The 25,684-nt window shown below is 57.4% G+C and overlaps 1 protein-coding gene across 7 annotated transcripts in view; it reads right to left on the minus strand.

Moving 5' to 3' along the window:
• Nucleotides 1–25,684, minus strand: part of ARHGAP44 (Rho GTPase activating protein 44) — a 115,757-nt gene that overhangs the window by 27,874 nt on the left and 62,199 nt on the right. For all 7 annotated transcript variants that reach the window (XM_075903495.1, XM_075903491.1, XM_075903498.1 and 4 more), the window contains exons 3-10: nucleotides 19,827–19,931; nucleotides 19,239–19,315; nucleotides 18,459–18,570; nucleotides 17,190–17,266; nucleotides 13,236–13,353; nucleotides 5,817–5,885; nucleotides 5,588–5,669; nucleotides 1,723–1,850 (exon numbers count right to left, since the gene is read on the minus strand). In XM_075903495.1, the coding sequence (XP_075759610.1) occupies nucleotides 1,723–1,850; nucleotides 5,588–5,669; nucleotides 5,817–5,885; nucleotides 13,236–13,353; nucleotides 17,190–17,266; nucleotides 18,459–18,570; nucleotides 19,239–19,315; nucleotides 19,827–19,931 (768 nt within the window). The remainder of the gene's footprint in view (nucleotides 1–1,722; nucleotides 1,851–5,587; nucleotides 5,670–5,816; nucleotides 5,886–13,235; nucleotides 13,354–17,189; nucleotides 17,267–18,458; nucleotides 18,571–19,238; nucleotides 19,316–19,826; nucleotides 19,932–25,684) is intronic.

A 25,684-nucleotide genomic window follows, 5' to 3' on the forward strand; every position in this document is an offset into this window, starting at 1 on the left:
CTGCTGGCATGTCCCCTCTCAGTCTTCTCTTTTCCAGTCTAAATCCAGTTCCCTCAGCCTTGCCTCACAGCTCATGTCTTCTGGACAATCATCATTTTTGTTGCTCTTCTCTGGACTTTCTCCATTTTCTCCTCGTTTCTCCTGAAATGTGGCGCCCAGAGCTGGACACAACCCTCCAGCTGAGGCCCAATCAGTGCAGGGTAGAGCGGAAGAATCACGTCATCACGTCTCACCTGCGCCCTTTGCCTGCCCCCCCCGCCTGTACTCCTGGGAGCCCCAGCAAGGCAACGTACCAGCTGCCCTCTTGGCCAACTCTAGGGCTCTCCGGTGCTAACGTCCCTATTCGAGAGCCCGGGTCTCCAGCGGGCGCTGGAGCAGACTCACCCCCAGGCTCATGGGGGATCCGCTGCATGCTGAGCCGTGGCTACACTGGCCACTGTCGAGGCGCGAGGGGCTGTCTGCTCAGACCCGGGCATGACCCGCAGCGGCACCAGCCCCTTAGTGATCCCTTAGGGGGGAAGCGAGTAGTCAACTACCTGCTAAACGTCAGTGTATCGGGTAATCGAGTAGAGTACTTGACCACTCCCCCCTCCCCAGGCTGCCTCTGAATGAGAGGCAGCAAGAGGGAAGGCAGGGAAAACAGGAGCCAGTGCTGAGGGAAAGTGGCTTAAAAGCTGGTTCCCCCCCCACACTGTCTCTGCAGTGCCACCTGCCCCCCCCAGGGGAGAGTAGTGGGGAGTGGCCCCCCTGCGAACAGGGGCTGCTGCCATGAAGCATCCCCTGTTCGCAGCAGCCCAGGCTGGCATGGCAGCAGCCCCAATCCACGGGGGGTGGAGGGCGAGGGGGACCCTGGCGGCAGCAGCCCCATCCATGGGGGGGGGGGCGAGGGGGACCCTGGCGGTGGCAGCCCCAATCCACGGGGGCGGGGTGAGGGGGTCCCTGGCGGCAGCAGCCCCAATCCACGGGGGGGGGGGGGGTGAGGGGGTCCCTGGCGGCAGCAGCCCCATCCATGGGGGGGGGGTGAGGGGGACCCTGGCGGTGGCAGCCCCATCCATGGGGGGGGGGTGAGGGGGTCCCTGGCGGCAGCAGCCCCATCCATGGGGGGGGGGTGAGGGGGACCCTGGCGGTGGCAGCCCCAATCCACGGGGGGGGGTGAGGGGGTCCCTGGCGGTGGCAGCCCCAATCCACGGGGGGGGGTGAGGGGGTTCCTGGCGGCAGCAGCCCCATCCACTGGAAACCCAGCTCCCCCACTGGGGACCCCTGCAGAGAGGGGCAGCTGCCAGAGCAGCCCTTGCCTGCGACCAGCCCAGGCCACGGCGAACAGGGGCTGCTGCACCCGGCCCGAGCCGGGCCCGAGCCGTCCTGACGTGCGCGGGTCCAGAACCGCTGCTCCTCTGCATTTTAAATGTAGCAAGAGCCGCCGGGTGCTGCGGTCCAGGAGCGAGCCTGCCCTTACTGGTTAATGGTGTAGTCAATACACACTGCCACCCCCCGGTTCCTTCACGGCTCTCTCCGGCTCCCTGCAGCCGGCTGTTTGCCGCCCTCGCCCCCGGGCAGGCTCCGTACCTGGCAGCGTAGAGCCGAGGGGCTTTGCGGAGGGCGGGGTCTCAATGGGCATCAGAGGTTCCCAGGCCCGCAGGGATCGTCATGGCGACAGACACACGTGGGCCGCGGGAGCCGGGGGACGGCACAGAGAGACCCGCGCGGGGGTTCCCGACTCACCTCCTCCTGCATCCCGCACTCCAGCAGCATGGTGACACAGGCCTCGATGGGGAAGGCGATCTCCCGCCCGCTGACGGCCAGGTGCTCCTCCAGGGGCTTCCCAAAGGAGGGCTTCTCGATCCAGGCTTCTGCTCCACGCAGCAGCCGAGAGCAGGGGAGAGGAACCAGGCGGGTTAGGGGGCAAGGGCACCGCGACTCATCCCCTCCGTCGCTCTGCCAGCTAGCAAGCTTCCTTGGCAGCGGGGCTACCGGGCTACGCATCCCCACCTCGCACCTTTCCGTGTGTGTGTGCCTGTGTGTGCGGGGGGGCTGTGTGTGTGTGTGGCTTTGTGTGTGTGTGCATGTGTCCGTGTCCGTGTGGCTGTGTGTGTGTGTATCGCTCTGTGTGTGTGGCTGTGTCCATGTCTGTGTCCATGTCCGTGTGGCTGTGTGTGTATTGCTCTGTGTGTGTGGCTGTGTCCATGTCTGTGTCCGTGTCCGTGTGGCTGTGTGTGTATCGCTCTGTGTGTGTGGCTGTGTCCATGTCTGTGTCCGTGTCCGTGTGGCTGTGTGTGTATCGCTCTGTGTGTGTGGCTGTGTCCATGTCTGTGTCCGTGTCCGTGTGGCTGTGTGTGTATCGCTCTGTGTGTGTGGCTGTGTCCATGTCTGTGTCCGTGTCCGTGTGGCTGTGTGTGTATCGCTCTGTGTGTGTGGCTGTGTCCATGTCTGTGTCCGTGTCCGTGTGGCTGTGTGTGTATTGCTCTGTGTGTGGGGCTGTGTCCATGTCTGTGTCCGTGTCCGTGTGGCTGTGTGTGTATCGCTTTGTGTGTGTGGCTGTGTCCATGTGTGACGGCGCGTTGGGGGTCCCCCATCTCCTGCACCCTGAAATGGCACAAACAGACTCCACCAGCCAGTGGAATTGAGGGTGGTTTATTGCTCCTCCAGGATACAGCATAGCACAGATGTAATCTGGTTACAGGAACTGGGGCTAAGAGGCCTCAGTGCCCCCTTGAGATGGGGGAGACCGGGCCCCTAAACTCCAGCCCCTTTCCCTAGGCTGTCTCCTCCATGCTCCCAGACAGCCACTAACTAACCCTCTTCCAGCCCTGCCCCCCAGCCAGGGCAGCATCCACCTTCCTTTGTTCCTCTCCATGGGGGGTGTCTGGCCACTGGTTTGCATAGTGACTCATCCTGTTTTGCTGGGTCGTGGTCCCCACGGCAGCCAGTGGGGGTTACCCCAGAGCCAGCAGCACAGAAACCAGCCAGGTACCCCCACTACGTCACACCATGTCTGTGTCCGTGTCCGTGTGGCTGTGTGTGTATTGCTCTGTGTGTGTGGCTGTGTCCATGTCTGTGTCCGTGTCCGTGTGGCTGATGCACGTCCAGGATGCATCTCCCTGGGTCTAGGTGAGCCAGGGCGCAAGACCCCCGATGTCCCTCTGCTCTCCTTACATTATCCAATGTCCCACGCTGAGGCTCCGGCCTCCCCCAGCCCTGCAGCCAGAGAGGGGATGGGATAGAGCCCCGGGCTAGCCCCTGCTCAGGGGGGCCAAGCAGCCGGCCCCAGAGCCCCTGCTGACTCAAGGCGTGATCTGAACGCAGAGCTCCCAGGGGGCAACCAAGCCAGACCGCACCCGGCCTCCCCCCACCGAGGCCTGCCTTACCGCTGCCCTAACGACACCGCTCCCGCTGCTGCTCTGGGCACCGTGGGGGCTCCAGCCTGGCAGGACGCACCGAGAGGAGCCGCACACAGCCCAGCAGGCATGTCCTGTGCATGCCCCCCCACTTCCAGCTCCTTAATGCCCTTCACTACAGCCTCCGAGCATCCCCCGCCCCCCACCTCCCTCCGCTGAGCAGGCTCAGCCAAGCAGGCCAAGTGGTGGAGCAGTTGTAGCGTGTGTTAACAGTGAGACCCGTCACGCTCCAGTCACTAGTGACCCGTCACGCTCCAGTCACTAGTGTCCAGAGCTCTTATTTCCACTCGAGCCTCCAGAGGGGAGAGGGAAAAATGCATCAAGCCACTGCATGGCTCCACTTAAACTGGGCGTCCACTGGTCCCGGAGTGGGGAATCCCCAGGGGACACGATTACCATGGTGCATCCTAGCAGCCATGTTCCTTCATCCAAGGATGCGGGCGGACGTCTAAGGGCTGGTGCAGCCCCGGGTGAGCAGCCCTGGCTGGGAGAGCAGCCCGACGCTATTGCAACGCTCAGCTCTTGCATTCAGTGTACTTAGAGGGGGCAGCGGTGTATGGCTGGGAGCTACAGCGCTGTCGCTTTCCAAGGGGAGAGAACCACGCTGCTTTACAAGCTGGCAGGTTCTCGGGGCCAGGAGATCATGTCATGGGGAACTGCAAAGTCCTGAGTGTGCAGCCTGCAGCTGGAAGCAACCCGGCCCCCGGCTGCTTGGGACGCACTCCAGGGCTCGGTGTCTTTAGCAGAGAGAAAGGGAGAGACACTTCCCTGTACCTGTGGGTCTGGGCAGCTGAGGAATTCCTTTCCATTATGGGGGAGGGGGGATAGTTAGATGCAAGGCTACCCTGGCTGATCAGCCAGACCCCTGGGCCCCTGAAATCTCTCCGGCTGAACGTCCACCTGAATTCATCCTGCCAGGGAAGCTTGAGTGTGCAAGCGTATGTGCACACGTGTGTGCAAGTGCAGGGCACAATGCACGCGTAGGAGGCTGTGCGTGCCTACAGTGTGGGCACGTCTATGTGTGCAGCGACTTGGCACGCTTGCATGTGAGGGGGCATAACTGCGGGGATGAGTCACTAAGGCTGTGTCTGTGGAATTGACAAACGCCTTGCCCTGCGCAGGCGCTTAGCTTAGTGAAACGTTTTGCCGCAGAAAGGGAAGCGTAAATGCCGCTTTGTGGGCAGGAGCCGCCCGGGGGGGCTGGAAGTATTCGGCCAGCAGTGCTCACAACCAGCATTCACACGCGCTGACCTTTGCGACGGGGCTGGGTTAACACAACCTCGCCGCCGAATGCTGCGTTGTAGAGACGCAGCCTCAGTTTCCCCATTTGGGAACAGGAAGAAATCCACCTCCTTTTGGGGAGGGCACGCACCTGCATGGTCCGTGCATGTGACAAAAGGGAGAGGTTGTTCCTTGCCCCTAGGAAACCCGACAGCCAGAGGGGTCCCTCTTTCAGGTCTAATGAGTGCTGCGAATTGTGCCAGGGGTTAGCTGGAAGGAGGCAGTGAAAGCTTAGCTCGGACAGGCCCCAGGGTTAGAGAGGGGCTGAGCGCTGCGGAGGGAGGCGTGACTGGCAATGGCAAGCAAGCGGGTGGGGGGAGCTGGGTGCGGTGGGGGCAATCGATCCTGGGGGAGAGGGGGTGGGGAAGGGAGTCACTGTCCTGGGGGCGAGGGACAGAGGAGTTGTTGAAAAGCCTGTTACAAGCCGGGTGGCAAACAGGCCAGAGTCTCTGTGTGGAGAGGCGGTCGTCGTGGTTGCGGGGGGTGTTGGTTGTGGAGGGCTGGGGGACTGACTGTGAGGCGACTGACACACAATCGGTTTTGAGGGTTCAAGGGAAAGCGCCTCTCTGGGGAGGGTCTGTCCAGGGGTGGAGGGGGGCGGGATTTTCTCCTCAGGACACCGGTTCTGAGCAGGGTGGGCAGAGCGGCTTTGGACTGGGGGAGTCCCAATCCCGGTGCTGGGGAGGGGGGTCCCGTGAGACGGCCTCTCTACTGAGAATCCCTGCTCCAACCTGCCCAGAATCCTGCCTCGGGGGTGGGCGAGAGCGGACGGTTCGGGGACAGACGGCACCCAGGGGCAGCGCGGTGCTGGCCACGGGGCGCTCGCATCATGCCCACTGCTCCCCAGCTGACGCCCCGAGCGCCAGTCTCCTCAGCGCATGCAGTCAATGAAGAAAACTCTGCGCACTTACCCTGCTGTGCTTTTATCTGAGGCAACACGTTCTGTAAAAGTGCTAACGACTTCCTATGGTATTCTGCTTGCACCTCTATCAGCTGGGGGAAAGACAAGGGACAGATGTTACAGCCTGCCCTAGGAACCCCGGTGCGGTGCGGGGGAGCGGGGGTCTCTGTTAATTCAGCGAGGCATCGTGCAAGAGGGAAGGACGAAGACAGAACAGCCCCATCCCCACTGGCACTTACCGTTTGAAAGTAGTTTGCATAGTCGATTTCTTTGGCCACGAAATTGTACATGTCAGCCGAGAGCTGGTCCTGTGGAGAGCACAGAATTAGCAAGAAGTAAATCACCCCGGCTCAAACCTGCCTGAGCAGCAGCTGCAATCGTTTACAGGTGGATCCGGTTTGCCTGCCGGCACACAGGGTCAGAGATGCTTGCAGGATTGCACCGCGTTTGCAGGGCCACCGGGAAGCGGCGCAAACCTCACAGAGCATGCGAATCAAGCGCGGGATATTTAAATCCCGGGCTTGATTTGCAACTTCAGGGTGCTTCATTTGCTTCCCTACTTCGAAGACATACCCAACCATCCACAACCCTTGCCAAGCAGCTCTCTTTGCCCTAACATTCGGATCTCCCCCTTTCCTGCACCAACCCAGGTATCCCATCGCTTGTGGAGCTGCAGGAAGGCTCCCGGGCCAGGAAAGGCTCCAGCCTTCCAGGGTCCTTTACCCCCATGCTCCTGAACAAAATCTGCCAAGCTGTTTCCCAACACGACTTGCAACTGTTCTTTCTTTCCCTGTCTCTGGACATAACTCTTCACTCGAGCAGGCAATCAGCCTGAGTTCTGAGTCCCAGTAACAGAACGTATCCGTAAATTAAAAGTTCCTTCTGGAGCTCACGAACCGTGGAGAACGAGCCCTGCCCTGTAGAGATCAAGGCTCAGAGGATCTAGGTGGCAGGGTGGGTAACTCTTCCCCTCTGAAGATCTGGGTTCACACCCAACACTGACCACACCTGGAGGTCTGGGGGCTTTTTGAAAGGTCCGAGGGGGAACTGTCTCTCCCTACCCCCTGCCGCCTCTGTCCACATTCTGGAGCCATTGCCCTGTCTGGCGCAACCGCGCACAAGCGCTCAGCAGAGATCTTGGCGTGGGTGAATCTGCAGAAGCCCAGGCTGGAGGTGGGCTGTGGACCCAGTCCGGGTGCACCAGCTGGGTGGTGAGGCAGGGGCAGGCCTGGAAAAGCAGAGGGGGTGCAGGTGAGGATTCCTGGGGGGAGGTGGGAAGTTTTAATTGCCCCTGCTCAGACGGTCCCAGGCTAGGACTGGTGGCAGGATTCACGCCTACTTATTTGTGCTGTATTTTTAAAAAGGCAAAAGATCCCATGAGGTTTTATTTCTCTAGCCTCCCCGCCCCCCGAATGACCCTCACCACTGACCTCCCACGGGCCCGCCGTCCCAGGACAAGCAAGAGGAGGCAACTGCTCAGGACTCCGCTGGAGGGAACAGTCCTCCGCCCACGCCCTGCGCAGGGTTCGGCCAATGCCCAGGTGTGATCTCAGCTACTGCGGAGAGCCCTTCTTTACCAAGCCCGGGGAGAGTTACGCCAGCACCGCGCTACCGCCGCAGTGTACAGAAAGGAGATGCTTCTCCCCAACCGATGCTCACGACGAGCACGAGGGAAAGCAGGGCGACCGGCCAGTTACCTCAGGTGCCTGCACATGGACGCAAGAGGCCCGGGAACAAGCAGGAAGAACTGGACGCCCTGGCGCAGGCAAGGAACCGTGCTGTGATTGGAACCGAGAGGCGGTGGGACCGGCGCACTGCCGGGGAAGGGTACACCCGCTCTGGAGGGATGGAGGCGGGGGGGACAGGCGGGGGCGTTGCGCTGCATGTCAGAGAGCAGCTCCCAGCTCCAGTGGGAAACCGGAGATAAGCCTGGGAGAGTCTTTGGGTTGAGCAAGAGGCGGGAGCAACAAGGGTGCTGGCGTGGCGGGTGTCTGCTCTAGAGCAAGAGGCACACGAGGCTTTTCTACCCAAATCCAGGGGGCTGGGCCTAATGCACCCGAGGGGGCTGAGGGAATTGGCTGATGTGATTGCAGAGCCATTGGCCATTGTCTTTGAAAACCCCTGGCGGTCGGGGAAGGTCCATCCTGGATGATGTAAAAAGGCAAATTTAGCGCCCATCTCTAAAAAACGGGAAGAAGGAGAATCTGGGAAATGGCACTGCCGCTCTTGGCACTGGGGAGGCCACATCTGGAGCGCTGCATCATTTTGGGGGGCCCCATTACAGAAAGGATGTGAACAAACGGGAGAGAGTCCAGTGAAGGGCAACAAAAACGACGAGGGGGCTGGAGCACACGGCTTAGGAGAGGCTGAGGGATTTGGGCGTCTTTAGTCTGCAGAAGAGACAAGTGAGGAGGGATCTGAGAGAAGCCTTCAACTTCCTGAAGGAGGGTTCCCAAGAGGCTGTTCTCAGTGGGGGCAGAACGAGGAGCAATGGGCTCAAGTTGCAGTGGGGGAGGTCCAGGTTGGATATTAGGAAAAACTATTTCCCTAGGAGGGTGGGGAAGCACTGGGCTGGGTTCCCTAGGGAGGGGGTGGAATCTCCATCCCTAGAGGTGTTTGAGTCCCGGCTTGACAAAGCCCTGGCTGGGCTGATTGAGTTGGGTTGGTCCTGCCTTGGGCAGGGAGCTGGACTCGATGGCTCCTGAGGGCTCTTCTAGCCTTAGTCTCTGAGGGTATGTCTACACTACCCTCCTAGTTCGAACTAGGAGGGTAATGTATGCATACCGCACTTGCTAATGAAGCCCGGGATTTGAATTTCCCGGGCTTCATTAGCATAAGCGGGGAGCCGCCATTTTTAAATCCCCGCTGCTTCGAACCCCGTGTAGCGCGGCTACACGGGGCTCGAACTAGGTAGTTCGGACTAGGGTGCCTATTCCGAACTACCGGTACTCCTCGTTTCACGAGGAGTAACGGTAGTTCGGAATAGGACCCTAGTCCGAACTACCTAGTTCGAGCCCCGTGTAGCCGCGCTACACGGGGTTCGAAGCAGCGGGGATTTAAAAATGGCGGCTCCCCGCTTATGCTAATGAAGCCCGGGAAATTCAAATCCCGGGCTTCATTAGCAAGTGCGGTATGCATACATTACCCCGCTAGTTCGAACTAGCGGGGTAGTGTAGACATACCCAGATTTCCTGGATGACTTTGTGTCTACGCAGCCACGTGCCCGACCTTCCAGCTTCAGGCCGGGTATATAGAACTCCCTACAGAAATCAGTCAGGAGTGCAGACATGAATATGAGCCCGGGCTTGGAACCAGAGGAGGCGAGGGCATGCAACACTATCAAGCATTTCTGGGCGTGTGCAAGAGATCACTGGGAACAGCCCTGTGTGTCTGTACTGTCCCCACAGCTCCCCCCGACCCACACGAAGCTCGGTGCAAGGATGGCCAGACGAACAGGGTCAGACCGACAGAAAAGTATCATTCCTCTGCAACAGACAAAGCGCCGCAACGTCCGTTGCTTTCGCACGTTCGGTGGTGAAACGCTCGCACCCTGATCGCACTAACACTCTTCACTTTCCATCAGAACCATCCCACCCGTCTCAAAGGCTTCTCGGGGCAGGGAAGTTAAACACAGGGCTGAGTGTTTGCAGGAGCGAGGCCAGGGTCACTGCAATGCCGAAATCCATGTTTAATGCACAATGATATTGACCGAGGATTCCAGAATCCTAGAACCAGAAGGGACTCGAGAGGTCATCAGGTCCAGTCCCCTGCCCTCACGGCAGGACCAAGCACCGTCTAGACCATCCCTGACAGGGTCTGTCCAACCTGCTCTTAAACATCTCCAGGGATGGGGATTCCACAGCCCCCCAGGAAATTTATCCCAGTGTTTAACCCCCCTGATAGGAAGTTTTTCCTAATGTCCAACCTAAACCTCCCTTGCTGCAATTCAAGCCCATGGCTGCTTGTTCTAATTTAGCTCCACCCCAGTACAATGCTGAGGCGGAGGGAGGAGAAGCAGATCACTGACTATTTAAAGCTTTTCAAGAGACACCAACTTTTGAATGGATCTAGCCACAGCCAGACATGACAAATTCGGGTTTCGTGTTGAGAGGAGCAGGACAATCTATGCCAGTGGCGAGCCCCCGGCAGGCCACTGCCACTGTACCTCCTTGCACCTCCGCAGGTACCGGCGATCACCGCTCCCACTGGGATCCCTTTTCCCGGACAATGGGCGTGGGGGGAAGCGGTGTGGACTGGGACACCTCTTTCCATTGGCTGGGAATGGTGACCCATGGCATGGCGATCGCTGGGATCTGCAGAGGCGCAGGGAAATATAGCAGGGGGGACCACCAAGGGCTAACCCTAGTGGCCCGGATCCGGCTTGTGGGCCGGTGTTTGCCCACCCTTGGTCTATGCCAGTGTCAGTCGTGATACTCTGCCCTCAACAACTGACTTGATATGGAATCACATTAAGTTACTCTACACAACAGGAGCTTCGGAGAAGAAGCGGAATGGACCCAGGCCCAAAGACCATGGCTACAAAGCTGCTGGTCCAGCACAGCAAACAGTTTTGAATGGACAGCGGCTGATCAGGTAAATGCCGCATGTTCCCTGAGTATCTGCTTTGTTCTCTCTCTGCTTTGCTATTTTTGTCTGAGGGGTTCATTAAATATACACAGCCCGTTACGGCTCACACCGGTAGTGGACGGAACGCATGCAGGAAGGGCACCTCTTCCCTGGAGCTGGAACGTACAATGTCTAGCTCAAGCAGACAGACCCACACTATTCCTGGTTGAGGCAGTGTACTAAGAACAGGCGCGTAGCCGTGGCAATACGAGGGGCTAGCCATCGGCATAAGTACCGAGGGTCTTGGACAGGACTGTGTCCTCCTGCCTGTCATGCAATCACAGCCACATTTATTTCAGAGTTCAGGCGGAAATTTCACCTGCCGCGCAAAGCATGGACATACCTGTGACGTAGTGGGGGGTATCTTACTGGTTGCTATGCTGGGGCTGTGGGTGACCCCCACTGGCTGCTGTCTGTAGCACAGCCCAGCAGGACAGGGGATGAGTCACTAGGCAAGGGTCTCTCAACCTGTCGGACCAGCTACCCCCCAGGGAGAGAAACAAAGCAAAGTGGAATGCCGCCCCTGGCTGGAGGCAGGGCTGGAAGAGGGTTAGTTAGTTTCTGGCTGGGATCATGGAGGAGACAGCCTAGGGAAAGTGGCTGGGATTTAGTTTGCCCAGTCTCCCCCATCTCAAGGGGGGCTGAGGCATCCTAGCCCCAGTTCCTGTAACCAGATTGCATCTGTGCTGTGCTGTATCTTGGAGGAGCAATAAACTCCCTCTATTCTACTGGGTGGTGGAGTCTGTTTGTGCCATTACAGGGGTGCAGGAGATGGACAAACCCGACGCGCCGTCACAATACCGAAAGACTCGCTGTAGGTTGTAAGATCCAGTGTTGTAACCGTCTTAATCCCAGGGGGTTAGACAATCAAGATGGGCGAGGGAATATCTTTTATTCGGCCAACTTCTGTTCAAGTTTACAGAGCTCTATAAGCCACCTGTGCTGTTCCAGCAAAAGATCTTCCCTCCCTAGCTTGTCTCTCCTACTTTGTAGTGTGAGTTCAGGGGATGAAATACAACGACACAACCTCCAGAGTTCTATTATGTAACACAACTGCAAGACAGGACAAGACACAGCTATGGGTCTGCATTGACAGACTGCCACATGACCCGCATGTATAACTTGGGTGCACATTTCTCAAGCTGCCACACTTTTACAGATGGGGGGAGGCGGGGAGTGGTGATGTTCCCCCTCCACCCCCACGCCACCCCCAGCCATGTTTGTCAACATTTGATATTGGCGGCATTCATCACAAAAATCTTTAAAACATTTTGACCGGCTCTAATTCATGCAAATGACTCAGACTCCAAAAAGGTATTTCAGAATTGGGAAAGGTGAAGAGAAGAGTCACAAAACCAAATCAAGGGTCTGACAAAGCTGCCCTACGACAAGAGAGGAAAAAGACGGGACTCTTCAGCTTGGAGAAGAGAGGCCCAAGGAGGATGCAGAATCGTGAGCGACGTGGAGAAAGTGGCAAAGGAAAGGGTATTTATTCCTTCCCATAACACAAGAGCCAGGAGTCATCCAAGGCAACTAGTTTAACACAAACATAAGGAAGTGCCTCTTCACACAACGCACAATTTAACTGTGGAACTTGTCAGGGCGTGTTGTGAAGGCCAAACCTGTCACTGGGTTCAAAGAAGAACTCGGTAAGTTTGAGCGGGACAGGTCCCTCCACGGCTCTCAGCCCAGGCAGCCAGGCATGCAACCCCACGCTCTGGGGGAGCCTCGCCCCTGACTGCTCGAGAATTGCCCTGTTCTCCTGGTTCCTTCTGAAGCACCCGGCATCAGCCGCTCTTGCAAGACAGGAGACTAGGCTGGAAGGAACTTCGGACTGTCCCCCCTTTGGCTGTTCCTTCCTAGCCGCATGTTAGCCTGGGGTGGAATTCCTGAACCCATGCAGCCCTCTCTATAAAGCCATGCCAGGTCGTGCCCGAGCAGGCAGGGGATAGATTTTCAGGTGGGACGAAGCACTTTTGAAAATCTAGCTCACGTATCCAAGTGGATGCTTTGAAATCTTGAGCAGAAGGCAAGCGAGAAGCATCCACCCCCCAGCTCTTCCATAGCCCCCTTCATCGGCTGGTGACAGAGCAATTTATGAAGGATGTCAGTATCGGTATCCGCCTTGTACCGACCGACACAGGCATGGAGAGCCAAAGGGACGTGTCCAAAGTCACCCTGCAGGCCTCTAGCAGAGCCAGGAATAGAACTCTGGTTCTCTAGGGCTCTCCCACTAGGCAACACTGCCTTCCCTTGTACATCAGTACATTAGGGTTCACCACACAGACCATCCATGCTGAATTTGCCACAGTCCTCTAGGATGGAGGAGACCTGGAAGAGTTTGCTTCCCGTCCCCAAACACAACAGCCAGATGGAGCTGGGGTGGGGGAGGGAGGAGACACCCTCCCTGCAGTCACCGGAACGCTGACTCTTGTCAAGCGAACAAGCTCAGGGGAAAGGGCTGGTTTCCGCTGGTGGTTCAGACGCCGACATACACTGCTCAAGGTTCACAAGCCAACACCCCCGGAGCCTGCTCACTGCCAGGGCACAACGCAGGAGGCCTGAAGCTGCTCTCCGGCTCCGAGAGTCGTTAGCTCAGAGCTTCCCCCGCCTATGGGAGATGAGGGGCAGGGAGAGCCCACCCCAAGCTGTGTGAGGACCGAGGCAGGGGCTTCGAGAGCTGGGGCGCCCTCGGGCTGTGCGGGAGGCAGGGGGAACGTGCTGGGAGCGGGGGTCTCACCGGGTGACTGAGGAGCTGTGGAGAGAGACAGGTCTCCTCTCCCTGCATACCTGGCACAGGGTGAGGAGTCCTGGCAGGGCTGGAGGAGGGAGCCGGAGGGAAGAGCTGCTGACGCTGCCTGTTGGGCATGCCGGGACTCCTGGGAGCAGCAGGCCTCCCTCCGCACTGCTCACCCAGACTTAAGCTCCGCCTGCCTGCAACTCCACCCCCAATTTCCCAGCCTGTAGAACCCCTCTCCGGGCGAGACACCGGCCCACGGACAGGCCGGGAGATCAGACACAGCGAGAGGTACCCTGCAAATCTCCACTCTGTTCGCCGCCTCCTCCATCTCTTCCCTGAGAGTGTCCACTTTGGAGCCCGACGGCTGCAGGTTGCTCGACAAACCGGACGACTTCGCCGACTGTTGCCACCTGTGGAGACGCAAGGGGGCTGGAGTCAGCGGCAGAGGGCAGAGCTCCTGGGGCAAGGGGACGACCGCGTGGGCTGATGGGCAACCCGATCTTCACTGCCCAGGGCGGGCCGCGGAGACGACAGGCCCCTGCCTGCGAGACGCCACCGTGAGCTGATCAGGAGCCGCCCTGCTGCACTCAAAAGCCAGGCGGCTCCTCTCCGCTCTAGGACGTGCCAAGCGGGCCTGGCATGCCGTCAGTCAACAGGCCGACTGTTCTCCACCCCACCAGCGACCGGGCGAGTTAATTCCCAAGGGAACCGTGCGAATGCTGCGGCCCAGAGTCCGGGCTCAGCCAGCCTGGAAGCACAAGCCCATGCGCAAGGCCTGCATTCTTTGTTACATGAGGCTGTTCAGAAATGCCTGTTGTTTACACCCAGTTTGGTCTCCCCATACCAGAGACCTGGTCTCCTCCTTATTCCTCACTCCCCCCGCCTGTGTACCACCTGCAAACGTTACCACAAACACCTGTATGTTTTCCTGCATGGCCTCACCTGAAACGTTAAATTGCGGAGGGCCAAGAACTGATCATCACTAGACCACGATCCCCCACTTACTGTTACATTTGGAGACACGCCAGCCAGCCAGGTTTCGATCCGTGCAATGGGCCACGCTCTAGGTTCTCCATCAAAATGCCACAGAGTACCAAGTCCAATGCCACACGTGTCTGGGGCTGGGGCTGGGGCTGGACTATGGGCACTACAGTGGCCCAGCATGGCGTGGTGGTTATGCTGCTGTTGCGGTGTAGTGCAGGAACCTCTGCGGTGACAGCCGGGGGTTCTCCCGCTGTAGGTAAGGGACTGCTCTGAGCAGTAGTAGCTAGGCTGGCAGGCACGTTCTTCCACTGCGCCTGCACCCTGCGGCTTCCATCAGCACAGCTGTGGCCTTCCCAGCAACATCGCCGTGCTGCTCAGCCGCCTTACGTCTCGGCACTATTGTCAAGGGCACGAGTCTGGCGGGGGGTCACGGATTCCAGCACTTCCAGGGACTTCTTCACGTGCTGGAAAGAGGAGGCTTTCACAAACCAATCTGCACGTCTTCCGGCAGGCCCCTGAACAGAGCCCCCTCTCCAGCCTGCTCATGAACAGACGCACACAGGAAGTGCTAAGGGTCACGGAAAGCCTGGGTGGCTTTGCCATGTGCCTAGCGCACCCATCAGCAACAGCCTGCCCGAAAGGGGGACAATCAACTGCAGCTGCGTGCGCTTAACAACAGCAGGCCTCTGCAAGCCGCCTTGTTGTGAGCAAGACCCGAGAAGTCATTCTGCCGCTCTGCTCTGCACTGATTAGGCCTCAGTTGGAGGACTGTGTTCAGATCTGGGCATCGCATTTCAGGAAAGAGGTGGAGAAATTGGAAAAGGTCCAGAGAAGAGCAAAACAAAACTGATGAAAGGTCGAGAGAACATGAGCTCGGAGGCAAGACTGAAAGAATTGGGCTTGTTTGGTTTAGAAAAGAGAAGATGGAGAAGGGACATGATAGCTGTTTTCAAGTACCTAAAAGGGTGTTACAAAGAGGAGGGAGAAAAATTGTTCTCCTTGGCCTCTGAGGACAGGACAAGAAGCAATGGGCTTAAACTGCAGCAAGATTGGCTATTAGGAAAAACTGTCAGGGTGGTTAAACACTGGAATACATTGCCCAGGGAGGTTGTGGAATCTCCATCTCTGGAGATATTTAAGAGCCAGTTGGACAGACACCTGTCAGGGATGGTCTAGACGGTGCTTGGTCCTGCCGAGAGGGCAGGGGACTGGATTTGATGACCTCTCGAGGTCCCTTCCAGTTCTATGAATTCTATGAATCTAGGGGAGGAGTTTTTAACAAACAGGATTTGTATGCGGGTAGCATCTTTTTAAAACCCAGCCACATCCAATCTCTCCCATGCCCGGCTCTTTTTATTTAAAACAAAATGTTAAAAAAAAAAACATCCAGACTTGGGCAAGCTTGACTCAAGCTCACGTAAGGAAGCGGGCTCTGCCAAGAAAGCCCAGGCCACTAGTTATCTATTTGCTAGCCTCTCAGACAGCGGTTCCCAACCTTTTGGGGCTGCCGGGTGGCCGGGGGCGGAGCCGCGTGTGCGTCATGCACCCGGGGCCAGTACCGCGCATGCGCCGCGTGTCAGGGGTAGGGGCCGCGCGTGCACCGTGCACCCGGGGCACAAGAATGTCTTGGGCTGGCCCTGATCACTCGGCGGGCGCACATAAATGCCCTGGCGGGTGCCATGGCGCCCGCAGGCACCGCGCTGGGGGCCACTGCTCTAAGACACTGCCGGACTGTTCATTGGGTTCAGAGTGAGGCAACACACGTTTCCGGTCAGATTCCAACCTCCTGAATGCTGGGTTTGTGAGGGACCATGCGGGCCCAGCCACACCTCTGGCTGCGCTCGCTACGTCTTAGACTCCGGCCACTGTACCAGAGCGTGGCTGTTTTGTGATGGATTCCCTGCCGAATCCACCCGTCCAAGGCTTCACCCCCAGGGAGAAAAAAGAACCAGACCTGCTCCACAGGCAGCCTGTCCCACGTGGAGGAGTGTGCACAAGGAGCGGCCTCCGTGTGTTTTTCAGGCGGAAGGTGAAATGCTGGTGTGACGTAGTGGGGGTACTTGCTGGGCTGTGGTGACCCCTGCTGTCTGGAGCAAGACCCAGCAGGGAAAACCTCACTAGGCAGAGGTAGTGCCAAACTTGTTAAACCAGTGGCCAGACACCCCCCATGGAGAGGAACAAAGGAAGGTGGAATGCTGCCCTGGCTGGGGGGCAGGGCTGGAAGGGGGTTAGTTGGTTGGTGGCGGTCTGTGAGGATGGATGAGACAGCCTAGGGAGAGGAGCTGGAGTTTAGGGGCCCAGTCTCCCCCATCTCAAGGGGGCCTGAGGCATCCTAGCCCAGTTCCTGTAACCAGATTACATCTGTGCTGCGCTGTGCTGGAGGAGCAATAAACCACCCTCAATTCCACTGGCTGGTACAGTCTGTTTGTGCCATTTTGGGGTGCAGGAGACGGGGAACCCCCAACGTGCCGTCACAGCTGGTCAGTGTTTAAGGTGACCCTCGGGACGTGCGACAGACTCTGGACTGCTGCTGCCATTCGCCGGGGGAGGCCGACAGCCCTGCCAGGCCCAGGTGGAAGTTAGAAGATTGGCGGGGCAGGAGAGCTGGGCCCGGCGAGCGCACTGGAATGAAGCATGGAATTCTGACTACAACGCCACCGTCGCGCCTGGGCTACGCACTGAGCTGGAGCACACAGAGAAACGAGCACGAACTCCTTCATCCCGCTGGAAACCCAGAACTCTCTGGTCCCCGGGCAAGTGGAGCCCCCGACACCGTGCTGCCCCGGGGACTTCTTCAGACGGGAAATCCAAACCCAGCTGCATGGGAAACGCGGAGCCGGGCTGATGGGCTGGGTTCAGGCTGGCTCCGATCCATCCAACGGCACAGAACTGAGCGGCTGATGCGTCCTGACGGCTGCTGTTCGCTCTGGCGGCCCAGATAGGACGAAGCCGTGAGTCTCTGTCCACTGACACCTCACCGAATCCGCCATCGGCCTGGCACCAAGTGAGGCATCGTCTTGTGCATCAGCTGATGGGCCCAGGAGGGGGAGGGAGACACAGACAAACCCCTGGTAACTGTGAGCTGAGGCCGGGGATGTGCTGGCTGGAATATACCTGCGGAGCTGTCCATCCACTGCCTGGAAATCAGCTGTAAACCACTCACAAACCAGAGGGGGTTAAGGCTCCCTCCCCCAAAGGCATGGCAAACCGGCCGTGCAGCAATGCCCGCTGCAGGGAGACCAGCCCAGACCACGCTCCCTACCTTGTTCGTGAGGAATCCATGTCTAGGACGAGCTTTGCTAAGTGCTTCCTCTGCTTCTGGATATTCGGGATTTCGACCTGCAGCGCAGAGGGAAACACCAGGGATGACGCGCCGGCTGCGGCGGGCCACCCCCCAGGACTTGCGCCCCCGGCCCCATGGAGCACCGGCACCTGACCACACGGGGAGCCCCACACTGCCCCCACCCCAATGGGCACAGGCGGACGGCTGCCCCCGCTGGGAAGGGACAGTCACATCAGAGCGAAGGAGGTTCCCCTAGTCCCTGTTTGCGGGAAAGGCTTTGCAAGGGGGCAGCCCCGATGCACGTTGAATCCGGGGCATCTTCGCACGCGCCTGCCCACCCGGCAGGAGGCTAAAGCTACAGGAGCAGCCCAGACGGCCCAGGCAGCAGAGCACGGGGGCAGGTGCCCTGAGAGAACAATGACAAACAAAGCTCATGCAAGTTGCAGGCCCCACCCCCCAGCTCTAACCGCGACCCCTTCTGGGCCCTCACAGGTCGGGAAGCTACAGAGAGAGCTGAGCCGGGCCGGGCCACCGCACAGGGAATGAGTGCCGAGGCCTGTCCTTCTGGCCTGGGCTCCGAGCCGTTCCGCACGTGCGAGCCCAGGGAAGCCGGCCAGAGCTCTGCACGTCCCAGGCTCGGGCTACAAGGAAGAGCCGGGGAGCCCAGATCCCGCGTCACCAAAGCTCTTGGGAGAATACGCCGCTAGCCGGGAGTCCCAGCCCCGGGCACAAGGGAGCCCTACGAGTGGCCGGGAAAACGCTAAGAGAATGGGGGGAATAGCTAGGGAAGGGACACAGACCAAGACAATCAGACGTGGGCTCTCTACAGACCAGGGGGTGCCTATGTCTGGAGTGGGGGGCGGGCGGGCGGCAGGTTTTCATGTGGAAGATCCAGTTATAAAGGGGACCCAAGGGTGTCTGGTCCGGCGCAGGAGTTGTCACCCACGTCAGCCCCTACTTAGCCAGGCCACCTCCTACCTGCACCCGGTAGCTGCAGCCCCCACCCGGCACCACAGGCCCCCTGGGTAGGGAGGGGGAAAGGGGAAGAGCAGGGAGCCAAGGAGGGAGGGGGGAAGGAGTGAGTGGGGATGGGGCATCAGGGAAGAGGCAGAATGGGCCGGTGTTTGGGGGAGAGGGTCGGGGAAGGCCAGATTTCCACCCACCAGCTGGAGCGCCCGGTTTTTAAACACTAGCGCTGCTTGAACAGTGCGCGGTCGCCGCCGCGCCTGGCACCCCGATCCCGCTCACCTCGGCCAGCACAAACAGGGGCTCAATCACGTCCCGCTCCACTTCCAGCTCGAAGCTGGTGAGCTCCTGGGCCAGCTTGTCCTCCGCCTCACCGCAGAGTTTGAGCATCTTCCTGCGGTGGGACAGAGACGGGGCGTGAAAACCCAGAGCCTAGGCTGGGGTGTTAACCCACCCCCCGGGGCTGGACTAGCCTGCAGACAAAGGCATGGAGGGGGCAGCAGGGTGAGAGCCAGCCTTGTGCCACAGGCCTCAGCCAGCTCTGAGGCAGTGATGCCTAGTGGGAGGGGCTGCCATCCATGGGCTGTTGTGGAGATGGTTCAGGGTGGCCCAGAGGGCCCGTCTCCAACAGGAGTCGCTGGGGTTGTGGGGGGAAGCCACCCTGTGTTATTGGGGTTCAGGGGCTGGGCGGGATGCAGCACCCCTCAAGAAAGGCTGTAGAGAAACTCAGGGCGTACCATGCCCTGTCAGGGGGCTCGGCCTCCACTCTCCTCTGCATGTGATTGTGGGGGGGGAGAGGGAAGAGCTGCGGCCACCCAGGTTTCTGGGACGTGGTCTCCCCTTTGAGGCCTGCCGGGGGAGCAGAGCCCAGCCACGCACGGCGTCCCTCTGCGCCAGCCCCCACCCAGGGCACCCGGGGACTGGATGGGGAGGGAGCAGATAGCCTGGGGGCGCTGCCCCCCCTTCAACCCCCAGCCTGGGGAGCTGCCTGCAGGGCTGGCAGTTCACACCCTCTTGGCACGACTGTCGGCCACCAGCCCAGCCGCCAGGCGAGGGGCTTACCCCAGGAGCGAGTCGTCCCCGAGAATGGCAGAGCCTTCCATCAAGCACTGGGCCAGCGTCGTCAACGGCAACTTTTTCTGCAAGGGAAGCAGGACGGGCGTGAGGGGCTGCCCGAGGGGGAGCCCGGGGGCTGCCTGACGGGAGGGTCCGGGGGCTGACCAAGGGGGGGACATGAGGAGCTGTCCTGGGGGACGTGAGGGACCACCCCGGGGGGATGCAAGGGGCCGACCAAGGGGTGGGCGTGAAGGACTGTCCCGGGGGGCGCGAGGAGCTGTCCCGGGGGGTGTGAGGGCTGTTCGGGTGGGAGGGAGGAGCCGTACCGGTGTGGGGGTTGCAGCTTGGCCCGCCGGCAGAGCACGGTGGGAACTCACACCCAGGCGGGCAGATGATCTCACAGACCGGCGCCCAATGGGCAGACCTGGCCTCAGGCCCCCCGGCCCCAAGCGGAAGCTACAGAACTGCGCGCAGGGTGCTGTATTCGCCCACGGCGCTGCACTTCGCTACGGCCTCCTCTCCCAGCCTGCGCCCTGGCACGACCCCGCGTAACCTCTGGGGCCCGCAGCCCCGCCTCTCCCCCGCGCCACTCACGGAGCGCTTGTCGGCATCCACGCCTTGCTGCCCCTGCAGGCAGGCCGTCAGCTTCTTGTGGGTGCTGTGGGACACCTGCTTCACCAGCTCCAGGCGCTTCTCCACCTGCGGCAGAAGGACACGGTTGGCAGCACAGAGACGGGACCCGCCAGCCAGAGCGGCCAGCGCCAGCTGCAAAAAGCCAGCCAAGGGCAGGTGCCCGCCTCCCGGCAGAACAGTGCCCCTTGGTGCCCAGACACAGCCCTGACCACAGACCCCCCTGCTAGGCCTTAACGAAGCCAGATGCCCCGCTCTTCTCTACGAGGTATCTGGGGCAGCATCGGTACCATAACACGCACCAAGAACTATTTTAAGCAGGAGAGGGAATTTCATATGGCACATTAAGCCCTGCTAAAAACTAAGGAAGATTAAGAGAAATCAAAGCTTGTAAAGGAGAGCATGTGTCATGGAGGATACAGTAAGGGACATTACACAAGAACTAGGGTCACCAAATGAAATATACAGAAGTTTAAAACAAACAAAAGGAAGTTTTTCTTCTCACAACACACAGTCAACCTGTGGAACTCCTTGCCAGAGGATGTTGCGAAGACCAGGACTTTAACAGGGTTCAAAAGAGAGCTAGATAAATTCATGGTGGACAGGTCCATCTATGGCTATGAGCCAGGCTGGGCAGGGATGGTGTCTGTAGCATGTTTGTCAGAAGCTGGGAATGGGCTATCGGGGAGGGATCACTGGATGATTCCCTGTTCTGTTCACTCCCCATGGGGCACCTGGCCTTGGCCACTGGCAGCAGACAGGACTGTGGGCTGGATGGCCCTTTGGCCTGACCCGGTCTGGCTGTTTTTAAGATCTGAAGAAGGGCTCTGAGAGCCTGCGATGGACGTGGGCATTCTGCTAATAGTGTTACGCTTCCGACTGTATCTCCATTGCCTGCTGGGTTTGTCCTGCTGTGAGATTGTAAAAGGCAGGAACAAGGAGTGAGTCTCACACGGCTGCCCGGTTGGGGACCGGAGACATTTCTATACCGAATACAGGCTACACACGCGCACGGAGGAGCCAGAAGAGACAATGGAAACCCCAGTGGCCAAGAAGCTTCCATGTCACAACTAAGCCCTGAGAAAAAGGAGGCTTCCCTCCCCCATCAGCGAGTCCCAGAACCCGAGTCTGCATCGGCCGACCCAGGCTGGGCCGGGGCATTTCTTTAACAGAGACACTGGCCTCTCCCCTGGGACACACAGGAGGGGACTGCAGCCTGGCTGTGGCTAGTGTGGACGAGGTCCTAGCCTAGTGCTAACCCGAGGACTTCCAGGCTGTGTAACACGGTGACTAACTGATCCCTTGTTTCAAAAGGGCTGCCTGGCGTCAGTGCAAATGCTGCGGAGAGCCCTGGGCTCTGGAAAGGTGCAGAACAAGGTCTGTATCGGTGTAACTACAGTGCGCAGGGGTGTGAAAGCACCTCGCCGACTGACGTAGTTACACCCACCTGCCCCCGGCTGTAGGCAGTGCTGTGTGGAGGGGAGAGCTTCTCCCGTTGACATGCTTTGGCCCCGTGAGGGGGGTTAGCTACACCGACAGGAGAGCTGGCCTGGCGAGACTCGCTGCAGGGAGCCCTGGGTACTCGCAGGGCAGGCTCGCGCCCCAAGACCCACTTTTGGGGTGGCCCCATTGGAACGGAGCGGCCCCTGGGATCTGGCACAAGGACACCACCACGCTCAAGGGACCGGTTACAGACTGGGCAGGGACTGGACAGAGCCGGAGAGGAGATGGGCTGCAAAAGGGGAAAGTGAGAGCACGTTCACCAAGGACAAGTGCAGAGTCCTGCCCTTGGGACAGAGGAATCGCAAGCCCTGCTACAGGCTGGGGACCGACTGGCTACGCAGCAGTTGGGCAGAAAAGGCCCTGGGGATTGCAGTGGATGAGAAGCTGGACATGACACAATGTAGCCAAGAAGGCTAATGACATATGGGGGTGCTAATGGCATACGCTGTCTGCCAGGGGCCCGTATCCGAGATGTTACGGAGGCATTGTCGAGGATTATCCGGCCCTCTGACTACTACCCCATGCTACTCATCCATGTGGGCACAAATGATACTGCCAGGTGTGACACTGAGCGGATCAAGCGTGACTACAGGACTTTGGGAGTACAGGTGAGGGAGTTTGGGGCACAGCTGGTATTCTCTTCGATCCTTCCTGTCAAAGGCAGGGGCCCGGGCAGAAAGAGGTGCATCCTGGAGGTGAATGCCTGGCTGCGAGGATGGTGTCGCCAGGAAGGCTTTGGCTTCCTTGACCACGGGGTGCTCTTCCAGGAAGGACTGCTTGGCGGAGATGGAGCTCACCTTTCCAGGAGCGGGAAGGCCTTGTTTGGACACAGACTGGCTAACCTTGTGAGGAGGGCTTTAAACTAGGTTCGATGGGGACAAGTGAGCAAAGCCCACAGGTAAGTGCTGAATGTGTGGGACTGGGAGATGGGTTGGAAATGGGGGGGACTACGGCCTATAATGGCAAGGAGAAAGGAGGGTCAGGGCACAACAGGGAGGCAAGATCAAATCAGTCTTAGATGCCTATATACAAATGCGAGAAGTATGGGTAATAAGCAGGAAGAACTGGAATTGCTAACCAATAAATACAACTATGATATCATTGGTACTACAGAAACCTGGTGGGATGGGACGCACGATTGGAATGTTGGTATGGAAGGGTACGGCTTGCTCAGGAAGGACAGACAGGGAAAAAAGGGAGGAGGGGTTGCCTTGTATATTAAAAATGTACACACTTGGACTGAAGTGGAGATGAACGTAGGAGATAGCTGTGTAGAGAGTCTCTGGATTAAGCTAAAAGGGGTAAAAAACGAGGGTGATATCATGCTAGGAGTCTACTACAGGCCACCTAGCCAGGTGGAAGAGGTGGATGAGGCCTTTTTTAAACAATTAACAAAACTATCCAAAGCCCAAGATTTGGTGGTGATGGGGGACTTCAACTATCCAGACATATGTTGGGAAACTAACACAGCGGGGCGCAGGCTATCCAATAAGTTTCTGGACTGCATTGGAGACAACTTTCTGTTTCAGAAGGTTGAAAAAGCTACCAGAGGAGAAGCTGTTCTGGATTTGGTTTTAACAAATAGGGAGGAACTAGTTGAGAACTTGAAAGTGGAAGACAGTATAGGGGACAGTGATCATGAAATAATAGAGTTCATGATCTTAAGGAAAGGTAGAAGGGAGACCAGCACAATTGAGGTAATGGATTTCAGGAAGGCAGATTTTGATAAGCTCAGAGAACTTGTAGGTAAGGTCCCATGGGAAGCAAGACTGAAGGGAAAAACAACTGAGGAGAGTTGGAAGTATTTCAAAGGGACGTTGTTAAGGGCCCAAAAGCAAACAATTCCGCTGTGTAGGAAAGATAGAAAATATGGCAAAAGACCAGCTTGGCTTTACAAGGAGATCTTGCATGATCTCAAAATAAAAAAGGAGTCGTATAAAAAATGGAAACTAGGACAAATAACAAAGGATGAATATAGGCAAGCAACACGGGAATGCAGGGGCAAGATTAGAAAGGCAAAGGCACAAAATGAGATCAAACTAGCTACAGGCATAAAGGGAAACAAGAAGACCTTTTATAAATACATTAAAAGCAAGAGGAAGACCAAGGACAGGGTAGGCCCACTGCTCAGTGAGGAGGGAGAAGCAGTAACAGGAAACTTGGAAATGGCGGAGATGCTCAATGACTTCTTTGTTTCGGTCTTCACCGAGAAGTCTGGAGGTGTGCCTAACGTAGTGAATACAAGCAGAGAGAGGGTAAGTTTAGAAGATAGGATACACAAAGAACAAGTTAAAAATCACTTAGGAAAGTTAGATGTCAGCAAGTCACCAGGTCCTGATGAAATGCATCCCAGGATACTCAAGGAGCTGATAGAGGAGGTATCTGAGCCTTTAGCTATGATCTTTGAAAAATCATGGCAGACAGGGGAGATTCCAGAAGACTGGAAAAGGGCAAATATTGTGCCCATCTATAAAAAGGGGAATAAGAACAACCCAGGAAATTATAGACCGGTCAGTTTAACGTCTGTCCCAGGGAAGATAATGGAGCAGGTAATTAAGGAAATCATATGCAAACACTTGGAAGGTAATAAAGTGATAGGGAATAGCCAGCATGGGTTTGTGAAGAACAAGTCATGCCAAACTAATCTGATAGCTTTCTTTGATAGGATAACGAGCCTTGTGGATAAGGGAGAAGCGGTGGATGTCATATACCTAGACTTTAGTAAGGCATTTGATACGGTCTCGCATGATATTCTTATTGATAAACTAGGCAAATATAACTTAGATAGGGCCACGATAAGGTGGGTGCATAATTGGCTGAATAACCGTAGTCAGAGAGTTGTTGTTAACGGTTCTAAATCCTGCTGGAAAGGGATAACAAGTGGAGTTCCGCAAGGGTCTGTTTTGGGACCCGTGCTGTTCAATATCTTCATCAATGATGTAGATATTGGGATAGAGAGTACGCTTATTAAGTTTGCAGATGATACCAAACTGGGTGGGGTTGCAACTTCTTTGGAGGATAGGGACATAATTCAAAATGACCTTAGCAAGTTAGAGAAATGGTCAGAGGTAAACAGGATGAGGTTTAATAAAGAGAAATGCAAAGTGCTCCACTTAGGAAGGAACAATCAGTTCCATACATACAAGATGGGAAGCGACTGTCTAGGAAGGAGCATGGCGGAAAGGGATCTAGGGGTCATAGTGGACCACAAGTTGAATATGAGTCAACAGTGATGCTGTGATGCTGTTGCAAAAAAAGCAAATATGATTCTAGGTTGTATCAACAGGTGTGTTGTAAGCAAAACTCGTGAAGTCATTCTGCCGCTCTACTCTGCACTAGTTAGGCCTCAGCTGGAGTACTGTGTCCAGTTCTGGGCGCCACATTTCAAGAAAGATGTGGAGAAATTGGAAAGGGTACAGAGAAGAGCGACAAGAATGATTAAAGGTTTAGAGAACATGACCTATGAAGCCAGGCTTCATGAACTGGGCTTGTTTAGTTTGGAAAAAAGAAGATTAAGGGGGGACGTGATAGCGGTTTTCAAATATCTAAAAGGGTGTCACAAGGAGGAAGGAGAACATTTGTTCCTCTTGGTTTCTGAGGACAGGACAAGAAGTAATGGGCTTAAAGTGCAGCAGGGGAGGTTTAGATTGGACATTAGGAAAAAATTCCTAACTGTCAGGGTGGTCAAATATTGGAATAAATTGCCAAGGGAGGTGGTGGAATCTCCCTCTCTGGAGATATTTAAGAACAGGTTAGATAGACATCTGTCAGGGATGGTGTAGACGGAGCTTGGTCCTGCCTTGAGGGCAGGGGGCAGGACTCGATCACCTCTCGAGGTCCCTTCCAGTCCTATTATTCTATGATTCTATGATTAGGAGGAGCATTGCCAGCAGATCCAGGAAGTGATTATTCCCCTTTATTCAGCTCTGATGAGGCCACGTCCGGAGTATTGTGTCCCGTTGTGGGCCCCCCACTATAGAAAGGATGTGGACACATTGGAGAGGGTCCAGCGGAGGGCGACCAAAATAACTAGGGGGCTGGAGCACATGGCCTACGAGGAGAGGCTGAGGGAGTTGGGCTTGTTGAGTCTGCAGAAGCGAAGTGTGAGGGGGGATTTGATAGCAGCCTTCAGCTTCCTGGAGGGGGGTTCCAAAGAGGATGGAGAGAGGGGACAGAGAGAGGCTGTTCTCAGTGGGGGCAGAACAAGGAGCAATTGGCTCAAGCTGCAGTGGGGGGGTCTAGGCTGGATATTAGGAAAAACTCTTTCCCTAGGCGGGTGGGAAGCGCTGGGCTGGGTTCCCTAGGGAGGGGGTGGAATC

This window comes from Pelodiscus sinensis, chromosome 20 (assembly GCF_049634645.1).
Source record: "Pelodiscus sinensis isolate JC-2024 chromosome 20, ASM4963464v1, whole genome shotgun sequence".
NCBI classification, from domain to species: Eukaryota; Metazoa; Chordata; order Testudines; family Trionychidae; genus Pelodiscus; species Pelodiscus sinensis.